Here is a 22,129-nt window from a genome sequence, read left to right on the forward strand (position 1 = left end):
GGTTTCTCCGACGAAGTGAGGGCCGTGAGGCACAGCTCCCCGTCCCCCGGTGACCCTGCTAGGTCCACCTTCTTAGGGAAACCCTCTGCAGAGGAGCTGACAGAGCCAGGAACTTGTGAGTTGCGTGTGTCCACTCAGGCATCATTCATGCTTGTTCTGTAGGCAGTTCCTGTCAGAAGGAGGAGGCGCAGCAGGAGCGTCGGGGGGCGGAAGACGGTGCCTCAGTGCCTCTCTCCTTCTGACATTGTTAAAGAAAACACAACAAATTTATAATTATGTAGATAATTACATGTAGATAATGTCCTCAAGTTCTGTGTAACCACTTTTTCCTCTCTCTGTGTTTGTTTCTCGTTCGTTGTTGTGTGTGTTTGTGTGCATTTGTCTCTTTCAAACAGGTGCCGGTCCTCACCTCTGCAGTGCTGCCGTCTCCTGTAGCGCTGCATGGTTCTAAGCTAAGTTTCCTTTCCTTTTTCTGTTCTCTCAGATTTGTCCTCAGGTTTGAAGTGTCTGTGTTGTGCAGCTGGTCTGGTCTGTCTCTAGACAGTTCAGGCTTCACCCACTAGTTAAATGGTGGAGGCTCACAGCGACATACTCAACACACAAGTTTCTGAACTCTGCATGAGGGTTTCTCCGACGAAGTGAGGGCCGTGAGGCACAGCTCCCCGTCCCCCGGTGACCCTGCTAGGTCCACCTTCTTAGGGAAACCCTCTGCAGAGGAGCTGACAGAGCCAGGAACTTGTGAGTTGTGTGTGTCCACTCAGGCATCATTCATGCTTGTTCTGTAGGCAGTTCCTGTCAGAAGGAGGAGGCGCAGCAGGAGCGTCGGGGGGCGGAAGACGGTGCCTCAGTGCCTCTCTCCTTCTGACATTGTTAAAGAAAGCACAACAAATTTATAATTATGTAGATAATTACATGTAGATAATGTCCTCAAGTTCTGTATAACCACTTTTTCCTCTCTCTGTGTTTGTTTCTCGTTCGTTGTTGTGTGTGTTTGTGTGCATTTGTCTCTTTCAAACAGGTGCCGGTCCTCACCTCTGCAGTGCTGCCGTCTCCTGTAGCGCTGCATGGTTCTAAGCTAAGTTTCCTTTCCTTTTTCTGTTCTCTCAGATTTGTCCTCAGGTTTGAAGTGTCTGTGTTGTGCAGCTGGTCTGGTCTGTCTCTAGACAGTTCAGGCTTCACCCACTAGTTAAATGGTGGAGGCTCACAGCGACATACTCAACACACAAGTTTCTGAACTCTGCATGAGGGGTTCTCCGACGAAGTGAGGGCCGTGAGGCACAGCTCCCCGTCCCCCGGTGACCCTGCTAGGTCCACCTTCTTAGGGAAACCCTCTGCAGAGGAGCTGACAGAGCCAGGAACTTGTGAGTTGTGTGTGTCCACTCAGGCATCATTCATGCTTGTTCTGTAGGCAGTTCCTGTCAGAAGGCGGAGGCGCAGCAGGAGCGTCGGGGGGCGGAAGACGGTGCCTCAGTGCCTCTCTCCTTCTGACATTGTTAAAGAAAACACAACAAATTTATAATTATGTAGATAATTACATGTAGATAATGTCCTCAAGTTCTGTGTAACCACTTTTTCCTCTCTCTGTGTTTGTTTCTCGTTCGTTGTTGTGTGTGTTTGTGTGCATTTGTCTCTTTCAAACAGGTGCCGGTCCTCACCTCTGCAGTGCTGCCGTCTCCTGTAGCGCTGCATGGTTCTAAGCTAAGTTTCCTTTCCTTTTTCTGTTCTCTCAGATTTGTCCTCAGGTTTGAAGTGTCTGTGTTGTGCAGCTGGTCTGGTCTGTCTCTAGACAGTTCAGGCTTCACCCACTAGTTAAATGGTGGAGGCTCACAGCGACATACTCAACACACAAGTTTCTGAACTCTGCATGAGGGGTTCTCCGACGAAGTGAGGGCCGTGAGGCACAGCTCCCCGTCCCCCGGTGACCCTGCTAGGTCCACCTTCTTAGGGAAACCCTCTGCAGAGGAGCTGACAGAGCCAGGAACTTGTGAGTTGTGTGTGTCCACTCAGGCATCATTCATGCTTGTTCTGTAGGCAGTTCCTGTCAGAAGGAGGAGGCGCAGCAGGAGCGTCGGGGGGCGGAAGACGGTGCCTCAGTGCCTCTCTCCTTCTGACATTGTTAAAGAAAACACAACAAATTTATAATTATGTAGATAATTACATGTAGATAATGTCCTCAAGTTCTGTATAACCACTTTTTCCTCTCTCTGTGTTTGTTTCTCGTTCGTTGTTGTGTGTGTTTGTGTGCATTTGTCTCTTTCAAACAGGTGCCGGTCCTCACCTCTGCAGTGCTGCCGTCTCCTGTAGCGCTGCATGGTTCTAAGCTAAGTTTCCTTTCCTTTTTCTGTTCTCTCAGATTTGTCCTCAGGTTTGAAGTGTCTGTGTTGTGCAGCTGGTCTGGTCTGTCTCTAGACAGTTCAGGCTTCACCCACTAGTTAAATGGTGGAGGCTCACAGCGACATACTCAACACACAAGTTTCTGAACTCTGCATGAGGGTTTCTCCGACGAAGTGAGGGCCGTGAGGCACAGCTCCCCGTCCCCCGGTGACCCTGCTAGGTCCACCTTCTTAGGGAAACCCTCTGCAGAGGAGCTGACAGAGCCAGGAACTTGTGAGTTGTGTGTGTCCACTCAGGCATCATTCATGCTTGTTCTGTAGGCAGTTCCTGTCAGAAGGCGGAGGCGCAGCAGGAGCGTCGGGGGGCGGAAGACGGTGCCTCAGTGCCTCTCTCCTTCTGACATTGTTAAAGAAAACACAACAAATTTATAATTATGTAGATAATTACATGTAGATAATGTCCTCAAGTTCTGTGTAACCACTTTTTCCTCTCTCTGTGTTTGTTTCTCGTTCGTTGTTGTGTGTGTTTGTGTGCATTTGTCTCTTTCAAACAGGTGCCGGTCCTCACCTCTGCAGTGCTGCCGTCTCCTGTAGCGCTGCATGGTTCTAAGCTAAGTTTCCTTTCCTTTTTCTGTTCTCTCAGATTTGTCCTCAGGTTTGAAGTGTCTGTGTTGTGCAGCTGGTCTGGTCTGTCTCTAGACAGTTCAGGCTTCACCCACTAGTTAAATGGTGGAGGCTCACAGCGACATACTCAACACACAAGTTTCTGAACTCTGCATGAGGGTTTCTCCGACGAAGTGAGGGCCGTGAGGCACAGCTCCCCGTCCCCCGGTGACCCTGCTAGGTCCACCTTCTTAGGGAAACCCTCTGCAGAGGAGCTGACAGAGCCAGGAACTTGTGAGTTGCGTGTGTCCACTCAGGCATCATTCATGCTTGTTCTGTAGGCAGTTCCTGTCAGAAGGAGGAGGCGCAGCAGGAGCGTCGGGGGGCGGAAGACGGTGCCTCAGTGCCTCTCTCCTTCTGACATTGTTAAAGAAAGCACAACAAATTTATAATTATGTAGATAATTACATGTAGATAATGTCCTCAAGTTCTGTGTAACCACTTTTTCCTCTCTCTGTGTTTGTTTCTCGTTCGTTGTTGTGTGTGTTTGTGTGCATTTGTCTCTTTCAAACAGGTGCCGGTCCTCACCTCTGCAGTGCTGCCGTCTCCTGTAGCGCTGCATGGTTCTAAGCTAAGTTTCCTTTCCTTTTTCTGTTCTCTCAGATTTGTCCTCAGGTTTGAAGTGTCTGTGTTGTGCAGCTGGTCTGGTCTGTCTCTAGACAGTTCAGGCTTCACCCACTAGTTAAATGGTGGAGGCTCACAGCGACATACTCAACACACAAGTTTCTGAACTCTGCATGAGGGTTTCTCCGACGAAGTGAGGGCCGTGAGGCACAGCTCCCCGTCCCCCGGTGACCCTGCTAGGTCCACCTTCTTAGGGAAACCCTCTGCAGAGGAGCTGACAGAGCCAGGAACTTGTGAGTTGCGTGTGTCCACTCAGGCATCATTCATGCTTGTTCTGTAGGCAGTTCCTGTCAGAAGGAGGAGGCGCAGCAGGAGCGTCGGGGGGCGGAAGACGGTGCCTCAGTGCCTCTCTCCTTCTGACATTGTTAAAGAAAGCACAACAAATTTATAATTATGTAGATAATTACATGTAGATAATGTCCTCAAGTTCTGTGTAACCACTTTTTCCTCTCTCTGTGTTTGTTTCTCGTTCGTTGTTGTGTGTGTTTGTGTGCATTTGTCTCTTTCAAACAGGTGCCGGTCCTCACCTCTGCAGTGCTGCCGTCTCCTGTAGCGCTGCATGGTTCTAAGCTAAGTTTCCTTTCCTTTTTCTGTTCTCTCAGATTTGTCCTCAGGTTTGAAGTGTCTGTGTTGTGCAGCTGGTCTGGTCTGTCTCTAGACAGTTCAGGCTTCACCCACTAGTTAAATGGTGGAGGCTCACAGCGACATACTCAACACACAAGTTTCTGAACTCTGCATGAGGGGTTCTCCGACGAAGTGAGGGCCGTGAGGCACAGCTCCCCGTCCCCCGGTGACCCTGCTAGGTCCACCTTCTTAGGGAAACCCTCTGCAGAGGAGCTGACAGAGCCAGGAACTTGTGAGTTGTGTGTGTCCACTCAGGCATCATTCATGCTTGTTCTGTAGGCAGTTCCTGTCAGAAGGAGGAGGCGCAGCAGGAGCGTCGGGGGGCGGAAGACGGTGCCTCAGTGCCTCTCTCCTTCTGACATTGTTAAAGAAAACACAACAAATTTATAATTATGTAGATAATTACATGTAGATAATGTCCTCAAGTTCTGTATAACCACTTTTTCCTCTCTCTGTGTTTGTTTCTCGTTCGTTGTTGTGTGTGTTTGTGTGCATTTGTCTCTTTCAAACAGGTGCCGGTCCTCACCTCTGCAGTGCTGCCGTCTCCTGTAGCGCTGCATGGTTCTAAGCTAAGTTTCCTTTCCTTTTTCTGTTCTCTCAGATTTGTCCTCAGGTTTGAAGTGTCTGTGTTGTGCAGCTGGTCTGGTCTGTCTCTAGACAGTTCAGGCTTCACCCACTAGTTAAATGGTGGAGGCTCACAGCGACATACTCAACACACAAGTTTCTGAACTCTGCATGAGGGTTTCTCCGACGAAGTGAGGGCTGTGAGGCACAGCTCCCCGTCCCCCGGTGACCCTGCTAGGTCCACCTTCTTAGGGAAACCCTCTGCAGAGGAGCTGACAGAGCCAGGAACTTGTGAGTTGTGTGTGTCCACTCAGGCATCATTCATGCTTGTTCTGTAGGCAGTTCCTGTCAGAAGGAGGAGGCGCAGCAGGAGCGTCGGGGGGCGGAAGACGGTGCCTCAGTGCCTCTCTCCTTCTGACATTGTTAAAGAAAACACAACAAATTTATAATTATTTAGATATTTACATGTAGGTAATGTCCTCAAGTTCTGTATATATTTACATTTAAAGGATGATCATGGTGTTGATGATGGCGTTAAGCCAGAGGACAGTGTTTCAAATGTTGTTGGTAAATCTTCAGTCACTAAAAGCTCATCTAGTGGTAAAGTGAGCACAACTTCTTCTGCCAAAATCAAGGCAAAAGCAGAAAAGGCAGCATTACTCGCTTGTATGGCAGTCTTAAAAGAGAAGCATGCTTTGGAGGAGCAAGAGCTAAAGCTAAGGAGGAAACGTGAACAGCTTGAGCTTGAAGCGCTGCTTTCTGCCTCTTCTGCAAAGTTAGCTGTTCTCCAAGCTGCTGAAGTTCAAAGTATATCTAACATATCGTCCAATGCTATGAATTCATATTATGAAAGGGAAATCAAGAAAACAGCTGCTTCAGCCACAGTCAAGCCTAGTACACCAGTCAATGAAGATAAACCTGCAGTGCAAATAGTACAGACTGAAAGCAACATATCTGCAATGATCCTGCCAGGAACGGAAATTGAAGGTGAGCCACAAGCTGAAACGGTCATCACAATGCAATTTCACAATGTGGATCCTCCATCGCCCAGGTCAATTCCTACAGCGGCAGAAGGACGGTTGGAGGACATTTGTACCATTTTACAAAGACAAAATGAAATAACTGCAACCCTTGTTCAGCATCAGCGTGCATCGTCATTACCATCCAGGAAAATACCTGTATTCGATGGTGATCCTCTTCAGTATATCTCTTTCATTAATGCGTTTGAACAAGGAGTGGAAGAAAAGGCCAATAAGAGGGACTGCTTGTATTATTTGGAGCAGTTTACAACAGGACAGCCGAGAGAGCTGGTACGCAGTTGTCAACATATGGCTGCAGGACAAGGCTATATACAAGCAAAGCAACTGCTCAAAGAACACTTTGGAAATGAATATAAAATTGCAACTGCTTATATTGACAAGGCGTTATCTTGGCCTGCAATTAAAAATGAAGATGTGAAATCATTGCAAGCATATTCTCTTTTCTTACGTGGGAGTTGTAATGTCATGGAAACATTGCAACATATGCAGGAACTGGACATGCCAGTGAACATGAAAATCATTTTGTGCAAGTTGCCATATAAAATGAGAGAGAAATGGAGAGCGTTCGCATATGATATATTGGAAACCTCTAAACACAGAGCTCAGTTTGAAGATTTGGTTGCATTTATTGAAAAGCAGGTGAAAATTCTTTCAGATCCTTTGTTTGGGGACATTCAGAATGTAACGTCAACAATCCCTGTCTCAAAGGTTGACAACAGACTGAAGTCACAACCAAGCAAACAAATTAAAGGGAACAGCTTTGCTGCTACAGCCACACCCATGATCATGAAAAAAACCTACAGTACGGAAAGGCTGATTACTACAACAAGCCATGACTTTACAGTAAAGCCATCTTGTGTCTGCTGTACTCAATGACACACACTGGAGGAGTGTCAACAGTTTCAGCGGAAGAAGCACAGAGACAAAATGCTTTTTCTAAAGGAGAAAGGGCTGTGTTTTGGTTGCTTAGGTGCTGGGCACATAAGCAAGGACTGTGCTAAGCGTTTGATATGTAGAACATGTGGTAAAGGTCATCCCACTGTCCTCCATATTGATAACGATGGTGTAAGCCCTGAATGCTATGGAGAGCCCTCCTCTTCAAAGAATGTAAAAACTTGTGGTCATACAGGGGCCGGAAGAGAAAGCGGTTTGCTTTCCATTCTGCCAGTTCAAATAAAGTCTGTTAAAGGTAGTCATGTCATACAGACATATGCTTTTTTAGATCCTGGCAGTTCAGCTAGCTTCTGTTCAGAGCACCTCATGCAAAAGCTAAATCTTGTGGGCAAAAGAACTCACTTCCTGTTACAAACGATGGGTCAAGAAAAGGTCGTCTCTGCCCACTCACTTACTGGTCTTGAAGTTTCTGGTTTAGGCAGCAATGCCTTCTATGAACTTCCAGAAATCCTAACACAGGAAAGGATGCCTGTCACCACGGATAACTTTGTAAAGGAAGAAGATCTGATCAGGTGGCCATATCTGTCAAAGGTTCAAATTCCCCACATAATGGCTAATGTGGACCTGCTGATTGGATGCAACGCTCCCAAGTTATTGGAACCATGGGAGGTCATTCATAGCCAGGGGAATGGCCCATATGCTATAAGAACAGCATTGGGCTGGGTCATAAATGGGCCCATGGAAGATGGTAAAAGCAACTTGGACAGCGAGCACCCACCAACAGTTGTAAATAGGATATCTGTTTGTAAGCTGGAGGAGATGCTGAAAAGTCAATATAACTATGACTTTAATGAAAGGGTTACAGAGGAAAAGGGTTTGTCAAGGGAGGACCTTAAGTTCATGAAGATCATGGAAAAATCTGCAACAATGGAAGACGGACACTACTGTTTGAAGTTACCTTTTAAAAAGGATAACATAAAGATGCCAAACAATTTCTCCATAGTTAAACAAAGATTGCAAAGTCTACAACGAAAACTTCTCAACAATGAACAGTTGCATAAAGAATATAAAAACTTTATGGACGAGATGATAAGTAATGGATATGCAGAGCAAATACCTTCACAGCAGCTGTCTTGCGAAAATGGAAAGAAGTGGTACATTCCTCATCACGCAGTTTACCATCCCAGAAAACGATCCATAAGAATTGTATTTGACTGTGGGGCATCATTCCAGGGGACATCATTAAACAAGCAGCTCTTACAAGGTCCTAATCTCACAAGCACATTGCTTGGGGTTTTGCTTAGATTTCGACAGGATCCAGTCGCATTTATGGGTGACATAAAGGCAATGTTTTATCAAGTTAAAGTTGCCAAAGAAGACAGAGACTTTCTGCGTTTTTTATGGTGGCCAGATGGAGATCTGAGCAAGGACATAATTGAGTTTCGCATGACTGTTCATCTGTTCGGTGCAGTATCTTCCCCTAGCTGCGCCAGTTTCGCTTTGAGAAAAACAGCTGAGGACAATAAGACTGAATTCCTAGACAAGGTATGTGAAACGCTGAAAGAGAACTTCTATGTGGACGACTGTTTAAAGAGTGTGGCCTCCACCTCAGATGCTGTCGATTTGGTCAAAGATCTTTCAGCACAGTCAAAGGGGAGGATTTACACTGACCAAGTGGGTCAGTAACAATCGCACCCTGTTGCAAAGTATCTCTGAGGAGCAAAGGGCTAAAGACTTGAAAGAATTAAATCTTGACAGAGACAAACTTCCGGTAGAAAGAGCTCTGGGCTTGCAGTGGTGCGTGGAAACTGATACATTCAACTTCAAAATGGATATCCCTCAAAAATCCTGTACTAGGCGTGGAATGTTATCAATATCAAGTTCCATTTACGATCCATTGGGATTTCTTGCACCAGTCCTGCTGCCTGCCAAAGGAATGCAGCAGGAGCTTTGCAAAAGGAAACTGGGATGGGATGAACCAATACCCCAAACCATGTTGCAAAAGTGGAAAGGTTGGCTCAGTGATTTGCAAATGCTTTCCCATTTCAAGGTTAAAAGGTGTATACAACCAAGAGAGTTTGGACCTCTCTCACATGCACAGCTACACCATTTTTCAGATGCTGGTGAATCTGGATATGGAACCGTGTCATATCTGCGCATGCAAGATAATAGGAAATCCATCCACGTCGCGTTCTTGATGGGCAAGGCAAGAGTAACACCTCTAAAACCTGTCACTATTCCACGTCTGGAACTAACAGCTGCTGTAGTTGCCGTCCGAGTGGATCTCATGTTAAGGGCTCAGTTGAGAATGAAACTCGAGCAATCTATATTTTGGACAGATAGTACATCTGTATTAAAATATATAATGAATGAGGATAAACGATTCCTTACCTTTGTGGCAAACAGAGTCTCATTCATTACAACTGCAACTAAACAATCACAATGGAGATATGTAAGCTCGAAGAAAAACCCAGCAGATGATGCTACAAGAGGGCTCAAGGCTGGGAACGTTGTTCATAGCAGCCGCTGGATCGAAGGACCAAGCTTTCTGCAGAAGCCGGAAAGTGATTGGCCAACCAATTTAATGGAATGCTCCTTAGAACCAGAGGACCCTGAAGTCAAAGGTGAGGCCACAGTAAATGTTACTCAGGTAAAAGACTTGCTAGATGCTACATGTCAATTGATGGTGTACTTCTCAGACTGGAGAAGGCTCAAGGTTGCTGTTGCTTGGTTCCTTAGACTGAAGGAAATCCTTCGTTCAATGAGAAATAAGAAAAAAAGACCGCAACCTTACTCAGATAACCCAATTTGTAAAGGTACTACAAAGGAGAAAGTAAAGAAAACGCAACTGTACAGACTATCTTCAAAGGATCTTCTGGAAGCTGAGCTTGTGTGATACCCACTAATGTGTGATCACATTTATGTGAATTAATTTAAGTAATTTCACTTTCAATGTAAGTGATATTTCCATTTGGAAATGCCCTAAATAACTACAGTAATTGTAACAGGAAACTTGGTAACTACCCTGGGATATTTGTAGTGGACGCTTCATTTTTATACCAATAGGTGGCAGTGTGAGACCATGGTTTGGCCTGTTGTTAGCAGCCTGAAGCGCATGCTCCGCGCTGTTTTCTCATAATGGCGGAGTATTCAGGAAACGGCAAGCCACGTCTTCCTGTCTGATCATTTCTTTCCTGTTTACAGGTTCGTATCTTGCCCGAAATAGAATATAATAGCAATCACATCCATTATATAGCATAGACTAACCATTACGGTTGGAAAGTGAAAGCGTACAACATTGTGTAGTACAGTAAATTACACTTTTGTAAGTATTTGTTTACGGCTTTAGCAGCATGCTAAGGTTAGCATGTTAGTTTGGGTCGCACACCTCCTATGCTCTGTGATGTTAGTGATCGGCTCCACCGTTATCCTGTATTGTTTTAGTATCTTGTTTCTGCCATAAAGTGTTTCCGTGAATTCAGTGCACATGTCAAGATGGTGCTGATTATACCATTCTTTCAAGCTATTTGAGATTTATAGATTTGTCTTGTTGGAATTCATTTTGAACCAAGTCTTACAAGAAAATTGGTCATGTTTATAACATTGGAATGTGTTATGGAGAATGTGTGTGTGAGCTATGTTAAGAATAAGTAAATACACAGTTGTAATACTGTAAAAGTAATGAAAGGAGTGCATAATTGTGAATTTGAATAAATAATGGCGGAGTATTCAGGAAACGGCAAGCCACGTCTCCCTGTCTGATCATTTCTTTCCTGTTTACAGGACACATATATAGCTGTCTACAGGTGCTGCCACCCGGTACCTGTAACACTTGCCATTATTAGATTTTGCCAGCAACAACGATTTGGAGAGGAGGTTGCTACGTTGTCAAGTGGGAAAGGTTCTGTGAGCAGGCACAGCTCAATTTATAGATTAGATCCTTATCTTGACGATAAAGGCCTCTTAAGAGTTGGGGGACGACTGACAAAGGGCTCCTTACCAGAAGAAATAAAGCATCCCTTTGTTCTTGCAAAGGATCAACATGTAGCAAGTCTCATCCTAAAGCACATTCATCAACAGCTTGGTCATAGCGGTCGTAACCACACCTTATCCACACTAAGGAGAAGATACTGGATCACAAAGGCCAACTCAGCTGTAAGGAAGGTTATCGCAGAATGTAATTTTTGCAGGAAATATCATGGAAAAGCCTTGGAGCAAAAGATGGCAGATTTACTCAAGGAAAGAATCTTGCCAGATAACCCACCATTCACCAATGTCGGGGTTGATTACTTCGGACCTATTGAAGTGAAAAGAGGACGAGGTACAGCTAAACGCTATGGAGTCATTTTCACCTGTTTAGCCAGCCGAGCAGTGCACTTGGAAGTGGCTAGCTCTCTAAACACAGATGCCTGCATTAATGCTTTGCGTCGTTTTGTGAGTCGAAGAGGTCAAGTCGCTCACATCCAATCGGACAATGGAACCAACTTTGTCGGAGCAGACAGAGAGTTAAGGGAGGCTCTTGAATCGCTGAAACATACCCAAATAGCGGATGCTTTGCGACACATTGGAATAAGATGGAGTTTTAATCCGCCTGGAGCATCACATCATGGTGGAATTTGGGAACGGATAATTCGTATGATCAGAAAGATTCTGAGATCCGTTCTTCAGCAACAACAGTTGGACGACGATGGCTTAAATACGGTTCTATGTGAAATTGAAGCAATTTTAAATGACAGACCCATCACAAAGCTTTCTGATGATCCAAAAGACCTAGAGCCACTTACACCAAATCACATCCTCCTGATGAAAGGAAAACCATCTTTACCACCCGGACTATTTGACCCTCAGGATATGTATCTGAAGAGAAGATGGAAACAGGCTCAGTACATCTCAGACCTTTTTTGGAAACGATGGATACGCGAATACCTGCCTTTGTTACAGGAGAGACAAAAATGGAACCAAAAGAAGAAGAATCTAAAACCTGGAGATATAGTCATTATAATGGATTCTTCTGCACCGCGTGGTTCCTGGCCACTTGGAAGAGTTCTGGAAGCCATTTGTGACAAAAAAGGACTCGTGCGATCTGCACGTTTAAAAACAAAGACTAATATTCTGGAAAGACCTGTAACCAAACTTTGCTTGTTACATGAGACTGTAATCTAAAAGTGTGTTACTTATGTTTATTTATGTGAATGTATAGGTCTAAAGTAGACTGTATTAGTGGCTCCTTATTTTCTTTGTGATTAGAATTGCCATGTCTGATAGCCATTTCAATTAGGGGCCGGGGTGTAGGAGCCATTCTTGGGTTAATACCTTATGTGGTCACTAGAGGTTACCTTTTTCTGTTTTGATTATGTAATGTAAAGGTATTTAAGGTAGACGCACGTAATCGGCGTCAGGTGTGTCATTGAGAAGGCAAACAGTTTGTGACCGTTGCGCTGTTATGCTATGTCGATACGGAATAAAGACCAAAAATGACAAGATATATACTGCTGGATTTATTGGACTGTGAACATTCATGCATACCAGTGACATCGCGTCACCCCCGTTAACGACCACCTCAGTGGCTTCAAGCGTAGGCTTAGCCTCTACACCAAGGAAACTTAAAAACTCCTGAAGACGCCTGGAGACGGAAGAAGCCCCCCCACTCGGAGAAGGAACACCGCTGCGCCTTTTTCTTTTATCAAATCAAATCAAATCACTTTTATTGTCACATCACATGTGCAGGTACATTGGTACAGTACATGTGAGTGAAATTCTTGTGTGCGAGCTTCACAAGCAACAGAGTTGTGCAAATACAATAACGTAAACAAAGCAAAATACAAGGATGGCTAATCTGAAACTAATAAATATATGTACAATATATAATAGTATATGCATTTCTGGATGTGTATACTAAATGTTTTTCTGTGTGTGTGTGTGTGTGTGTGTGTGTGTGTATACACATTTTTACAAATTAAATAGAGTAAAAATAAAATAAAATATATAAAAATATACAGAGTTGAGACATGTGCAAAACAGTGGCATTACTGTACAGTGTGTAGTGCATAATGTTGAAGTTCCAGTAGTGAAGCTGAGGTGTCTATGATGTGTTTTAACTTCCCGTTCAGTGTTCTCGTTTCTAAACACTACTTTACCCAGAGTTTGTACAAGGCTTCATTCTCACCCCCGAACAGTTAATAAGGTGATAACGAGCAAAAGAAGTTGATAGAAAAGTTAACATCATTTTATCCGTTAGTAAAAATCAGTGTGTTTGGACTCGCTGGCTGATATTTTAGGGAATCGAGCTCATTCGTTCCCTTGCAGAGAGCTCAGTGTGGTATCATTCATCAGTTCGAGCAGCCAGTTTGGTTCTAAAGAACATGCAGCTGACTGAATGAGGCGTTTCATGATATTTAACCCACCGACAGCATAAAACAGAGTCGTTAGCTGATGAGCAGACTCTGGATTTTCTGTTGTTTGAGACTCGGTCATAGCAGCGTTTCATGTTAAAGTAAAACATGTTAGACTGGACTGACCTTGACCTTTGAGAGGTCAAACTGAAGGAAGCCTTTGTGTTTTACCTTCATTTTTCTGTTTATGAACAAAGACACGAGTCTGCAGAACATATCGTCGATCAGGCCTCTGTTCCCTAGATTTAGACACATTTCACACCCCTTCAGTGAGTCTTGATCATTTCAGCTGTGTTCTGAAATGAGAAACTGAACCCTTGAACACATCAGGGAACTGTTCACAGAGGTCCCAGAGACCTCTATAGGGCCAGAAGTCTTTTACAGACGCAGGGGTCGCCCCCTGGTGGCCTGTAAATGGAGTACAGTTTTTTTGTTTTGTTGCTTCACTTTTCCAACCTGGCAGCTGTGTCAATGTTCTGATGTCTGTGGTCCTTTTTGGCAGTGACGTCATTCCCGAGTTTGTGCATTCCAGCAGGAAAGTCAGAAAAGCAAAGTAAGATGGGATTTATTTTAGCTGCAGCACGTTCATTGATAGAATGTGGTAAGTGCTTAGCATGTGGCTTATATCATGAGTCACAAATACAGGTGAGTGACAGAGCAGATTATGTTTATGTTCTCTGTCACCATCTTGGATTGTTGAGGCTGCCTGCTCTGACTTTCCAAGAAGGAAATACTAGTTGAGGGGGAGTTCCAGATGAAAATTACTACTGGGAGCTCAGGAATTCCGACTTCCGACTCAATCTGGAATGCACCGTAAGCCAAGGGCCAACAAGACAACAGCAGATATTTTGACGTCGCCCCCTGGTGACAGGACAAGGTTACAGCACCATTGTACAACCACACCGCTGCCTTCAGTGACCTTGCTTTTTAGGTGTAACCACTTTTCTGTATCTCTGTTGACACTTAATCGCAAAAAAAAATGTTGTTTGAAGTCAAAATACAAAGAAATTGTGAGCAGTAATCGGCAAAAATAGTCTGATAATTATGGGGCGCCGTTTGTAAACTGAAACATGCTGAAATTAACGGCAACATTTTTCCACATTTAGCTCAAAACCTTACAAAAACATGTTTTTTCGAGTAATTTTTTACAACATTTAGTAAAATATTTGTAACTTTTCATCAAATGTTAAATATTAAATCTAAATGTTAAATATTAAATCTAAATATTATATTTAAATCTAAATGTTAAATGTTAAACCTAAATGTTTAGGCTAATATGCAAATTTATTGTACGAATCAACGGAAATACCAAAATAAAAGCTTCCCGAAAACCTCCGGTGCAAAATTGTGTCTGTTCTCACCCCTCATTTCTCCCCGCCATGTGCTGCTTCACTTCTTGCCTACGAGCATGTCCAGCGATTTTGCTGGACATGCTTGAGGATTTTGTTTAAGTGTGGTAATGAGATGATGATTCTTTTTTCTGTATAGCTGAACAGGCTCTTGAGATCCTACATGTGCTGCCATCACTCTTCCCATCCACCTCTGCTCCTCCAAAGAGGGCACGGGATGCGAGTGAGGCTCTGGTGCATGTCCTTGAGGTGAGTTGTGTAAAATGTAGTAGTTGTTTTTTGTTTTTGTTCTTTTTGGGACAACAGTATTAAAAAATGCTTCTGATGAGTGCCAAAGTATTTTATATTCACATATTATATGTTCTAAGCCTTCAAAAGGCACCTAAAACACATTTTTGGAATGAGGGTTCTCACAGGTTAGATCTCTGTGACCAGTAAATACAAACATGGATGCATTACGTGGTAGCACATTTTTATCACCTCAATGATACCTAATTAAATGTAGCCTTGGTTTTCTGTTTTTCAGGAAGGCTAGACAGATGTGAACAGTAATTCCATCGAGAATAATTAAAAGTAGCAATTTCAGATGTGTTTTCTCAGAACCTCAACTTTTGTTGTAATTTAGCTTTAGTTATGTGTTTGAAACAAAAGTGCATCATCCTTACAAAAGTATGTCTGTGTTATGTGTTAAAGGACCAAGAAGACCCTAATACCTATCTGATGAAACGTCCTCTCTCCTGCCCAGTCCTGATTGTGAGTCCATCCAACTGCATCCTAGCGGTAGGAGATGTGCCAATAACCACATTTCCAAAAGACTTGGTTACCGAGGGTGCTTTATACCTTATGGCCTACTATTACACCCTTCACCTTACATACCCAAAGTGTGTAGCCACTCTGCTTTCCGTCATACAGACGGAGGTTCTCTTGGACAAAATCCATGAGAGAGATCTCACATCATCTTACAAGAAGAGCATGGCTGAGTGGACTGCTTTTATTGGCCAGTAAAGCCAATATGGTCAGATGGACTATAGGAAAGGACTTCCTCTCTCCTTCCACGGCTACTACAGTCCATGTTGGTTGTGATTGATTTTTGTTTGTAATTTGGCCAGGTTAGCCCAGTGTTATAATTAAGGGTGCACGATAATATTGGCTAACATGCCGACATTTTGTGTTTGGTTTGTGCAGTGCAGAGACAGCCTCGCTTTTAGTTAATTTTAAGATTTTTTTTTTCTTTAATCTTGAGTTTAGACAGAAGACTATTCAGAAAATAGGCTCTACTGTGAAAGAGTAAATTGACTAAGCTGAGACTGACTAGTTTGGTATAAAAGTAAGAATTGCTTTATTGGGTATTGGCTAGTACAACTGTAAAATATTGGATACATCCTTACTCAAACCTATAGACTGTTACCAGACAGAACCGCAGCTGAAATAACAAGGGAGAGTGAAAACTTCCCTTTATTCTTATGGTGTTTACCTAGCAAGAGTTGAAAAGTCCGACATGCGGCTTATTGTGATCTGGTCACCCTGTGTGCATGTCTGGTATGGCTGCTCAGCAGCCATACATTACAGGGAATGAAAAAATCTTTTCAATTTGTTATTGTTGCAATTGCATTCTCTTAATAAAACCCAGTATCTACAGTGCAGGCTCTCCTACTGAAAGTTTTTGAGATACATACATAAAATGTCCAGTTCACCAGCAGTTTAATGCTCTAAAGATTTATTTCAGTCCTTCATGTTCGAGACTCAGATGTTGACACATGGCAGTACTGCACTTTAAAGATTTTACGTGGACTCTGCTGACTCCATTGCTAATTTCAGAACATTTTCAAGTGGCAGGAAGTCACGAGGAAAGGTGTACTCAGTCAGGTTGGAAAGTCCGGACATCACACAGCAGCTCAAGTCTGTGCGGAAAATATCCATGTCGCACGCCTCATACCACTCATTGGTTAAAGCGGTGTAGTACTCGACGTCCGAAGTGGTGGTGAAGCCGTTGAAACCCCCGACGACAAAGAGGCGATCATCAATTACCTCAATGCCAAAGTTGCTGCGGGGGGTCAGCATAGAGAACACGAGGTTCCACGTGTTGGTATGCGGGTTGTAAGCCTCAGCGGTGCGCAGATAGTTGTTTCCATCGAAGCCACCAACCTAAAAGTAAATACGTGGCTCAAATGATTGAATGTAAGTGTAACCAGCTTCACCGTACCCCTGTAAGAAAATGCACCTGCTATATGTCTTTAGCTGCTTTTGCACAGATACTCCAGAAAGTGACGGAAGAATTAAGTTGCAATATTGTCCAAAGTTGCCCTTAATATGTAGCAGATACAAGGAAATTGTTTACCTTAGGTGTGATCTGACTACTGGAAATACTCTGATTGGTTTAGGGTTTTACCTGGATAAAGCGAACAGCTACCTGACATATTCTCATGCTGTTATATGGAGTTTACACATAAAAGTTGTTTAAAAAAGGCCCATTAACGTCCCAGTATTTGCATTTTCACAGGCCCGCATTTGTTGGGAATGTCTAGAAAAGATCAGGGTGCAGTGGTGTGTGAAAATGACTTCTGAATTAAAAGGAGAAAGTAAAATAAAGTAGAAGCCAGCTGTTGTGGAAGTCTGTATGAGACCTTTTTTCACTCAAGCCTCAACTACAGCTATTAAAGTGCTGTTGTCTATTACACCACGCTATTATCAACAAAGATGAATAGCCCTCGACAAAAAGTATTTGTGTTTTCAGTATAAATGTCTTCACAGCTCTTTTGCCTTTAGTCCAAAAAGGAACACTGAGTTCCAGTCCTTTCTTCCTATAACAGATTAAAGTAGCCCTGACAGGCTATAAGTGCCTATAAGCCTGATCAAAGACCCTGAGGTCAGCACCAGGGTAAGGTCACTGCATTCTGCTGATGATAACTTTTCCTTTTTTTGAATAGAGACTTAGTCTGAATAGAAAATAAATACTAAACGGTAGCTAGCTAAATAAAGAAGTGTGTCTCAGAAGGTGAGACTAAAATCTTTGCTTTTTACCAAAGGGTGCAGCTGCAAAACAACTAAATAAGTGGTTTTAAGGCAAATAGCAAGATAAATTTACAGCTAAAAGGCCTACCGTCCCCAGAGGATGAGTTCTAATCACTTGGCTTATTCCCTCATTTTTCTAAAGGTATTGCAGGATAAGTTTGAAATTGTCTCTAACATATGTCCTCTATGGAACGATGAGGATGACAATGTTGGTTTTGAATAAGTATTTCTGTTGTACTGAGTGAAATGTGAAATCATCAAAGACACAACATTTTGGGAATGAGGCACATGAAAAAAAAAAGAGAGGCAGAAACATCACTAATCAGTTAAATTAATACATAGAATGAGTAAGAATGCCTTCTCTGAACCTGTGGTCAGGATAGGAATCTGATCATTGATAAATACAAAACAAAGTTAGCCAAATTCTGTGTCAGCCAAATCTGTGTTAAGCCTTGCTGATCAAAGCACATTACAGATTTGATTTGTATGTTACGTGAGTGTCAGCACTACTTTGTGGTCTTACTGCAAAGACATGATCCGCATATGCAATGACACCTATCCCGCTGCGGCGGCTGTTCATGGGACTGATCATCGTCCACTGGTTGCTCTCTGGGTTGTAATATTCAGCTGTCTGCAGACACTCGTTGCCATTGAGTCCACCACAAATGTAAATCTGAAAACAAAAAAGGGACATTAAAAATTTTTACATTTCTTAGATTTCAGTTGGAAACAATGTTACCTGTAAGTGAAATGTTTCCACATCATTTGTGAAGTAAGACCGATACTCAGTACCCAAGTGTCCAACTGAAAAATATGACAATTAACAAATGTGTGTGTTTTACAATTTTTTTAATATCTGTTATATTTTAGTTGACAAGTCAACTCAAATAAAGTACTGTACATAAATGCAAAGATGCACTTGTGATCAGTTAGAAACAAAATAGATATATATTAGTATATTTTTCAACTTTTTAAACTATACTTTTAAATTTGAAAACATGAACATAGAAACCAGTTTGTGACCTATCTTGCACCTCGCTTCACTGTAAAAATGTGTATTCCCTGACTGGTTGGCAAGTGGTTGCTGGAGGTTGATGGCTGTCACTACTGTGAAATTGTAACCAGGAAGGTTTTGCACCACAAGCCTCCTTGTGTTTCCTTTGGTCGTAAGCAGACTGTTGAGGTTTGCATGGAGTACTCTGACTTACTGCAAATACTCAAACTATTTGCTGTAGAAATCTGTAGAGTCTTTCATACAACCACTGCCTAACCAGCTGAGGAGTACACATTTTCCCCTAGCAACTGGTTGTTACCAAAGGTTGCTGACAGGTCTCTAGGCCTGTGTGCCTTAGACCCTACTCTATTTCTCTGCTACTGTTTTACTTCACCCACCCGGTTGTTAAGTGTTGTGCAGCTGGCGTGGCTCCTCTGTTCGTGCATCGGTGCAATAAGACTCCACTGGTTGATTTCAGGTTGATAGCGCTCTGCACTGCTGAGTCGTACATGCCCGTCGTGGCCTCCCAGGGCATAGATGAACCCGTTCAACACAGTCACGCTCACATAGCAGCGGCGGGAGTGCATGGGCGCCACCTCATTCCAGGCGTGAGTGGTCAGGTCAAACCTACGGACGCTGTTGAAATGCTCCACCCCGTCGAAGCCACCAACGGAGTAGACGTACCCGTTGAGGAAGGCGGCTCCATGATAAGCACGAGGACACTCGAGGTTGTTCGTTACGTTGACCCAGCGGTTAGCCCGGCAATCGTAGGCCTCGATGCCGTTAGTTGGCTCACCACCACTCCACCCCCCAATGGCCAGCAGGATGGAATGAGGCAGGCGGGGACGAGCAAGAGGGTGATACAAGGCAGACATGAAGGGTCTGCTTCCTAGATCATGTATGTCTAAGATGGCATTACTTATCATGGACAGGCACTCAGAATTGGCCTCCACCAGCTCACTAGACAGCACATTGTCCTTTAGGTAGTCTGACGTCATCAATCCCAGTCGGACCTATAGAGAGATGACAGAAGAGAATGTGACTATGAATTTCAACTACATCAGTTTTAGTAAACTCAAGCTTCTTTAGGATAATGCTCCTAATGTTGTTTAATTTTCTTATTGCTAGCAAGAGAGCGACCAAAGTCAGACACCATTAGCCTTTTCGTCAACAGGGACAGTTTTTAGTCATAGCCCTAGCAACTATACTTAATAAATATAATTTATTCTATAGTATGTGTGTAGAGATCTGATACGGTTTTAATGCTCTTGAAGAGAATTTCTTAAATGTGGTTTGGCTACACCTGAAAAGAGCAACATCTCAAGATATTAAAGCATCCTTATACCCAGATGGATCGACTCAATCTATGACTTAAATACTGAAGATTTAAGTCCAAACTAAATGTAGTAATGAAAGTTTATAGACCTTGGACAACAGAGCGGTGAGGTGTTGTTTCCGTTGTACAGGTACATGGCTAATCCACTTTGTAAGCGCTTCATACACAGTGGTCTCCCACACATTGAGGTCCTCTCTATCAAGGATGTCAGCAAGTTCCTCCACAGTTAGGTGCAGGAACTCCTCCTCAAGAACAACCTGCTCAAAGTTACTGATGATGTAGTGGTAGGCCTTGGTGCGTAGTTCGGGTGATAAGCATACTTTTGTGAACTGCCAAATGCCAACGCAGTTCTCTGGGCACAGTTGCTCCCCGAGGAAGTCAGAGCAGAGTTTCACAATGTCCATTGCATTGAATTGATCAGCTGCCATGAGAAGTTCCACTACATTTTCCCCCGTTATGGAAACTGAGCCGGTGTATGCAAAGTTAATGATGAGTGCCATCATCTCAGAAGACAAGCCAGGTATGTTGAAGACCTGTTTGTCTGGGTCGCTGCAGTGGGTGAAAAGAGCCCTGAGGGTAGAGATGGAGACAGAGTAGAGAATATTAAAAGGTGTGGAGGCAACAAGATAATAAACTATGTCATGCACAAGTACTCCAAGTAACTCCAAAACAGAGTTTGTACATGTTTAGTGCACTTGATTGTTGGGTTTTCAATGTCTTTATTACATTGGCAGCATGTTTATGAAGCTATTGCCAAACACAATGCAGTCCCACACCATGACAGAGCCTCCACCGTGCTTTAAAGTTAACTCTAAACACTCACTGTTGTACCTCTATGACAAATATTGAAATCAACTCCATAGGGCCAGTTTACCCTGATATTTAGTCTAGTTATTGCGTAATTTGGCATACCTCAGTCTGTTTCCTTTCCTTATGGAAGTTCCAGTGCATGTTGCTTAATTACAGTCTCTGTTTCCCTTCCACAACCATTTCTTTTCTTTTTTTTTTCTTAACATTTATTTATTGGTTTTAACAGGTTTTACATGAACCATGAAACCATTTCTGATGAGGATGAGGAAACCATTCCTCTGAAAATGATCGGGTACAAGCACTGGACTAAAAAGGGTGAAAAATGTCCAAACCAAACCTTTATAAGTCTTCAAAAAACACAGAACTATTGCTCAAGTGGACTTTTAAAAAATCATCTGTTTCAAAGCAAAATATAAAAAAATGAGAGGCAACTCAAAACTTTTGCTCAGCGTATAACTGTATAACACAGTTCAACCTTTTTAGTATCAGGAAGTCTGGTGTGTCTTACTGTCTCAATAACAGTGGGGAAGATATTAATGTAACTTAATAAAACACTTCAATTAGACTTCACACAATCACCAAGTGATTCACAGTGCTTTTTAAATGGCACATTTACTGAAGTGGAATCTGGAGCTCTGTGAAGGTAATGATGAAATCTGCAAATGTTTGCATTATGTTTTGGGTGTATCTGTCAGTTGACCGTGACAAAGTCTTTCTATCAGAAAAGTTTTATGATTCAACCTGTTCCTTTTGGTTGGCACTGTTTCACCAACTAAGACCATGAATTACATTTTTCACAGGTATAAATCAGTCAACTGTCCTTCACATTATCAGGTAAGCAACTCACCTGAAGTACGGCGTACAGTTACATAGGATGATCCTGTGGACCGGAAATTCAACATCCTCCACTTTGATGATTGCATCACAAAATTGTCCCTCCAAACAGAGTTCATTATTTACTGAGCTCGACTTGTATGGCAGCTGGCCTTCTTCACTCATCTTGAGTTTTGTGACTGCTTTTCTTAGTTTTTTTGTCTGCAGTTTGTCTTGAAGTGTTCAAAATCAAACCTAACTGTGGAATTTGGGGAATGGAGCCCATGACATCATCATGACTTCGCAACTGTTGCCATGAATTGTTTTGAAATGTATATTTACATTGTTTTAATGAACCTTTCATTGCATAAAAAAAAGCTTTGTTTTGATTTGATTTGGATTTAAGAAATTGCATATGAGCCTCACAGATAGCATACAGCATTTTGTATGTTTGCCTCACAGAGGTCACCTAGTAAAATAAGCACTTCAAAACACTCTTACGAATGGACTACAATATCATATTTAGCTCATATTTAACCTTAATAGGCCATTTTGTTTAATAAAATCACTTTGTAATATCCAAACACAGATATTACAAAGTGTGATTCATGGCTAAGCTGTTTTCTTGGGTTGTATTAGACTTTTATCTAGTTGGAAAAATGGGCTCCTGCACTTTACTGA

At 42.9% G+C, this 22,129-nt stretch overlaps 1 protein-coding gene across 1 annotated transcript; it reads right to left on the reverse strand.

Moving 5' to 3' along the window:
- Nucleotides 1-16,265: 16,265 nt before the first annotated feature.
- Nucleotides 16,266-21,634, reverse strand: LOC146606830 (kelch-like protein 10). Its single transcript, XM_085349360.1, has 5 exons — nucleotides 21,483-21,634; nucleotides 19,915-20,395; nucleotides 18,888-19,502; nucleotides 18,019-18,168; nucleotides 16,266-16,628 (listed from the first exon to the last, which is right to left on the reverse strand). Exons 1-5 carry the CDS (start codon nucleotides 21,632-21,634, stop codon nucleotides 16,266-16,268), a joined length of 1,761 nt encoding a protein of 586 aa, XP_085205486.1.
- Between the last annotated feature and the right edge of the window lie 495 nt (nucleotides 21,635-22,129).

The sequence above is a fragment of the Diplotaxodon limnothrissa genome, unplaced genomic scaffold (assembly GCF_057381915.1).
Source record: "Diplotaxodon limnothrissa isolate DT_005_m unplaced genomic scaffold, D_limnothrissa_male_GT1.1 unmapped_scaffold_6, whole genome shotgun sequence".
NCBI classification, from domain to species: domain Eukaryota; kingdom Metazoa; phylum Chordata; class Actinopteri; order Cichliformes; family Cichlidae; genus Diplotaxodon; species Diplotaxodon limnothrissa.

Excerpts from the sequence above, each read along its gene's own strand:
- LOC146606830 (XM_085349360.1), bottom strand. The coding sequence starts at position 21,634 with ATGAGTGAAGAAGGCCAGCTGCCATACAAGTCGAGCTCAGTAAATAAT. Across the intron at positions 20,396-21,482 it reads AACTGTACGCCGTACTTCAG|GGCTCTTTTCACCCACTGCA; the intron begins GTGAGTTGCTTA and ends CTCTACCCTCAG. Across the intron at positions 16,629-18,018 it reads ATGCGGATCATGTCTTTGCA|GTTGGTGGCTTCGATGGAAA; the intron begins GTAAGACCACAA and ends ATTTACTTTTAG.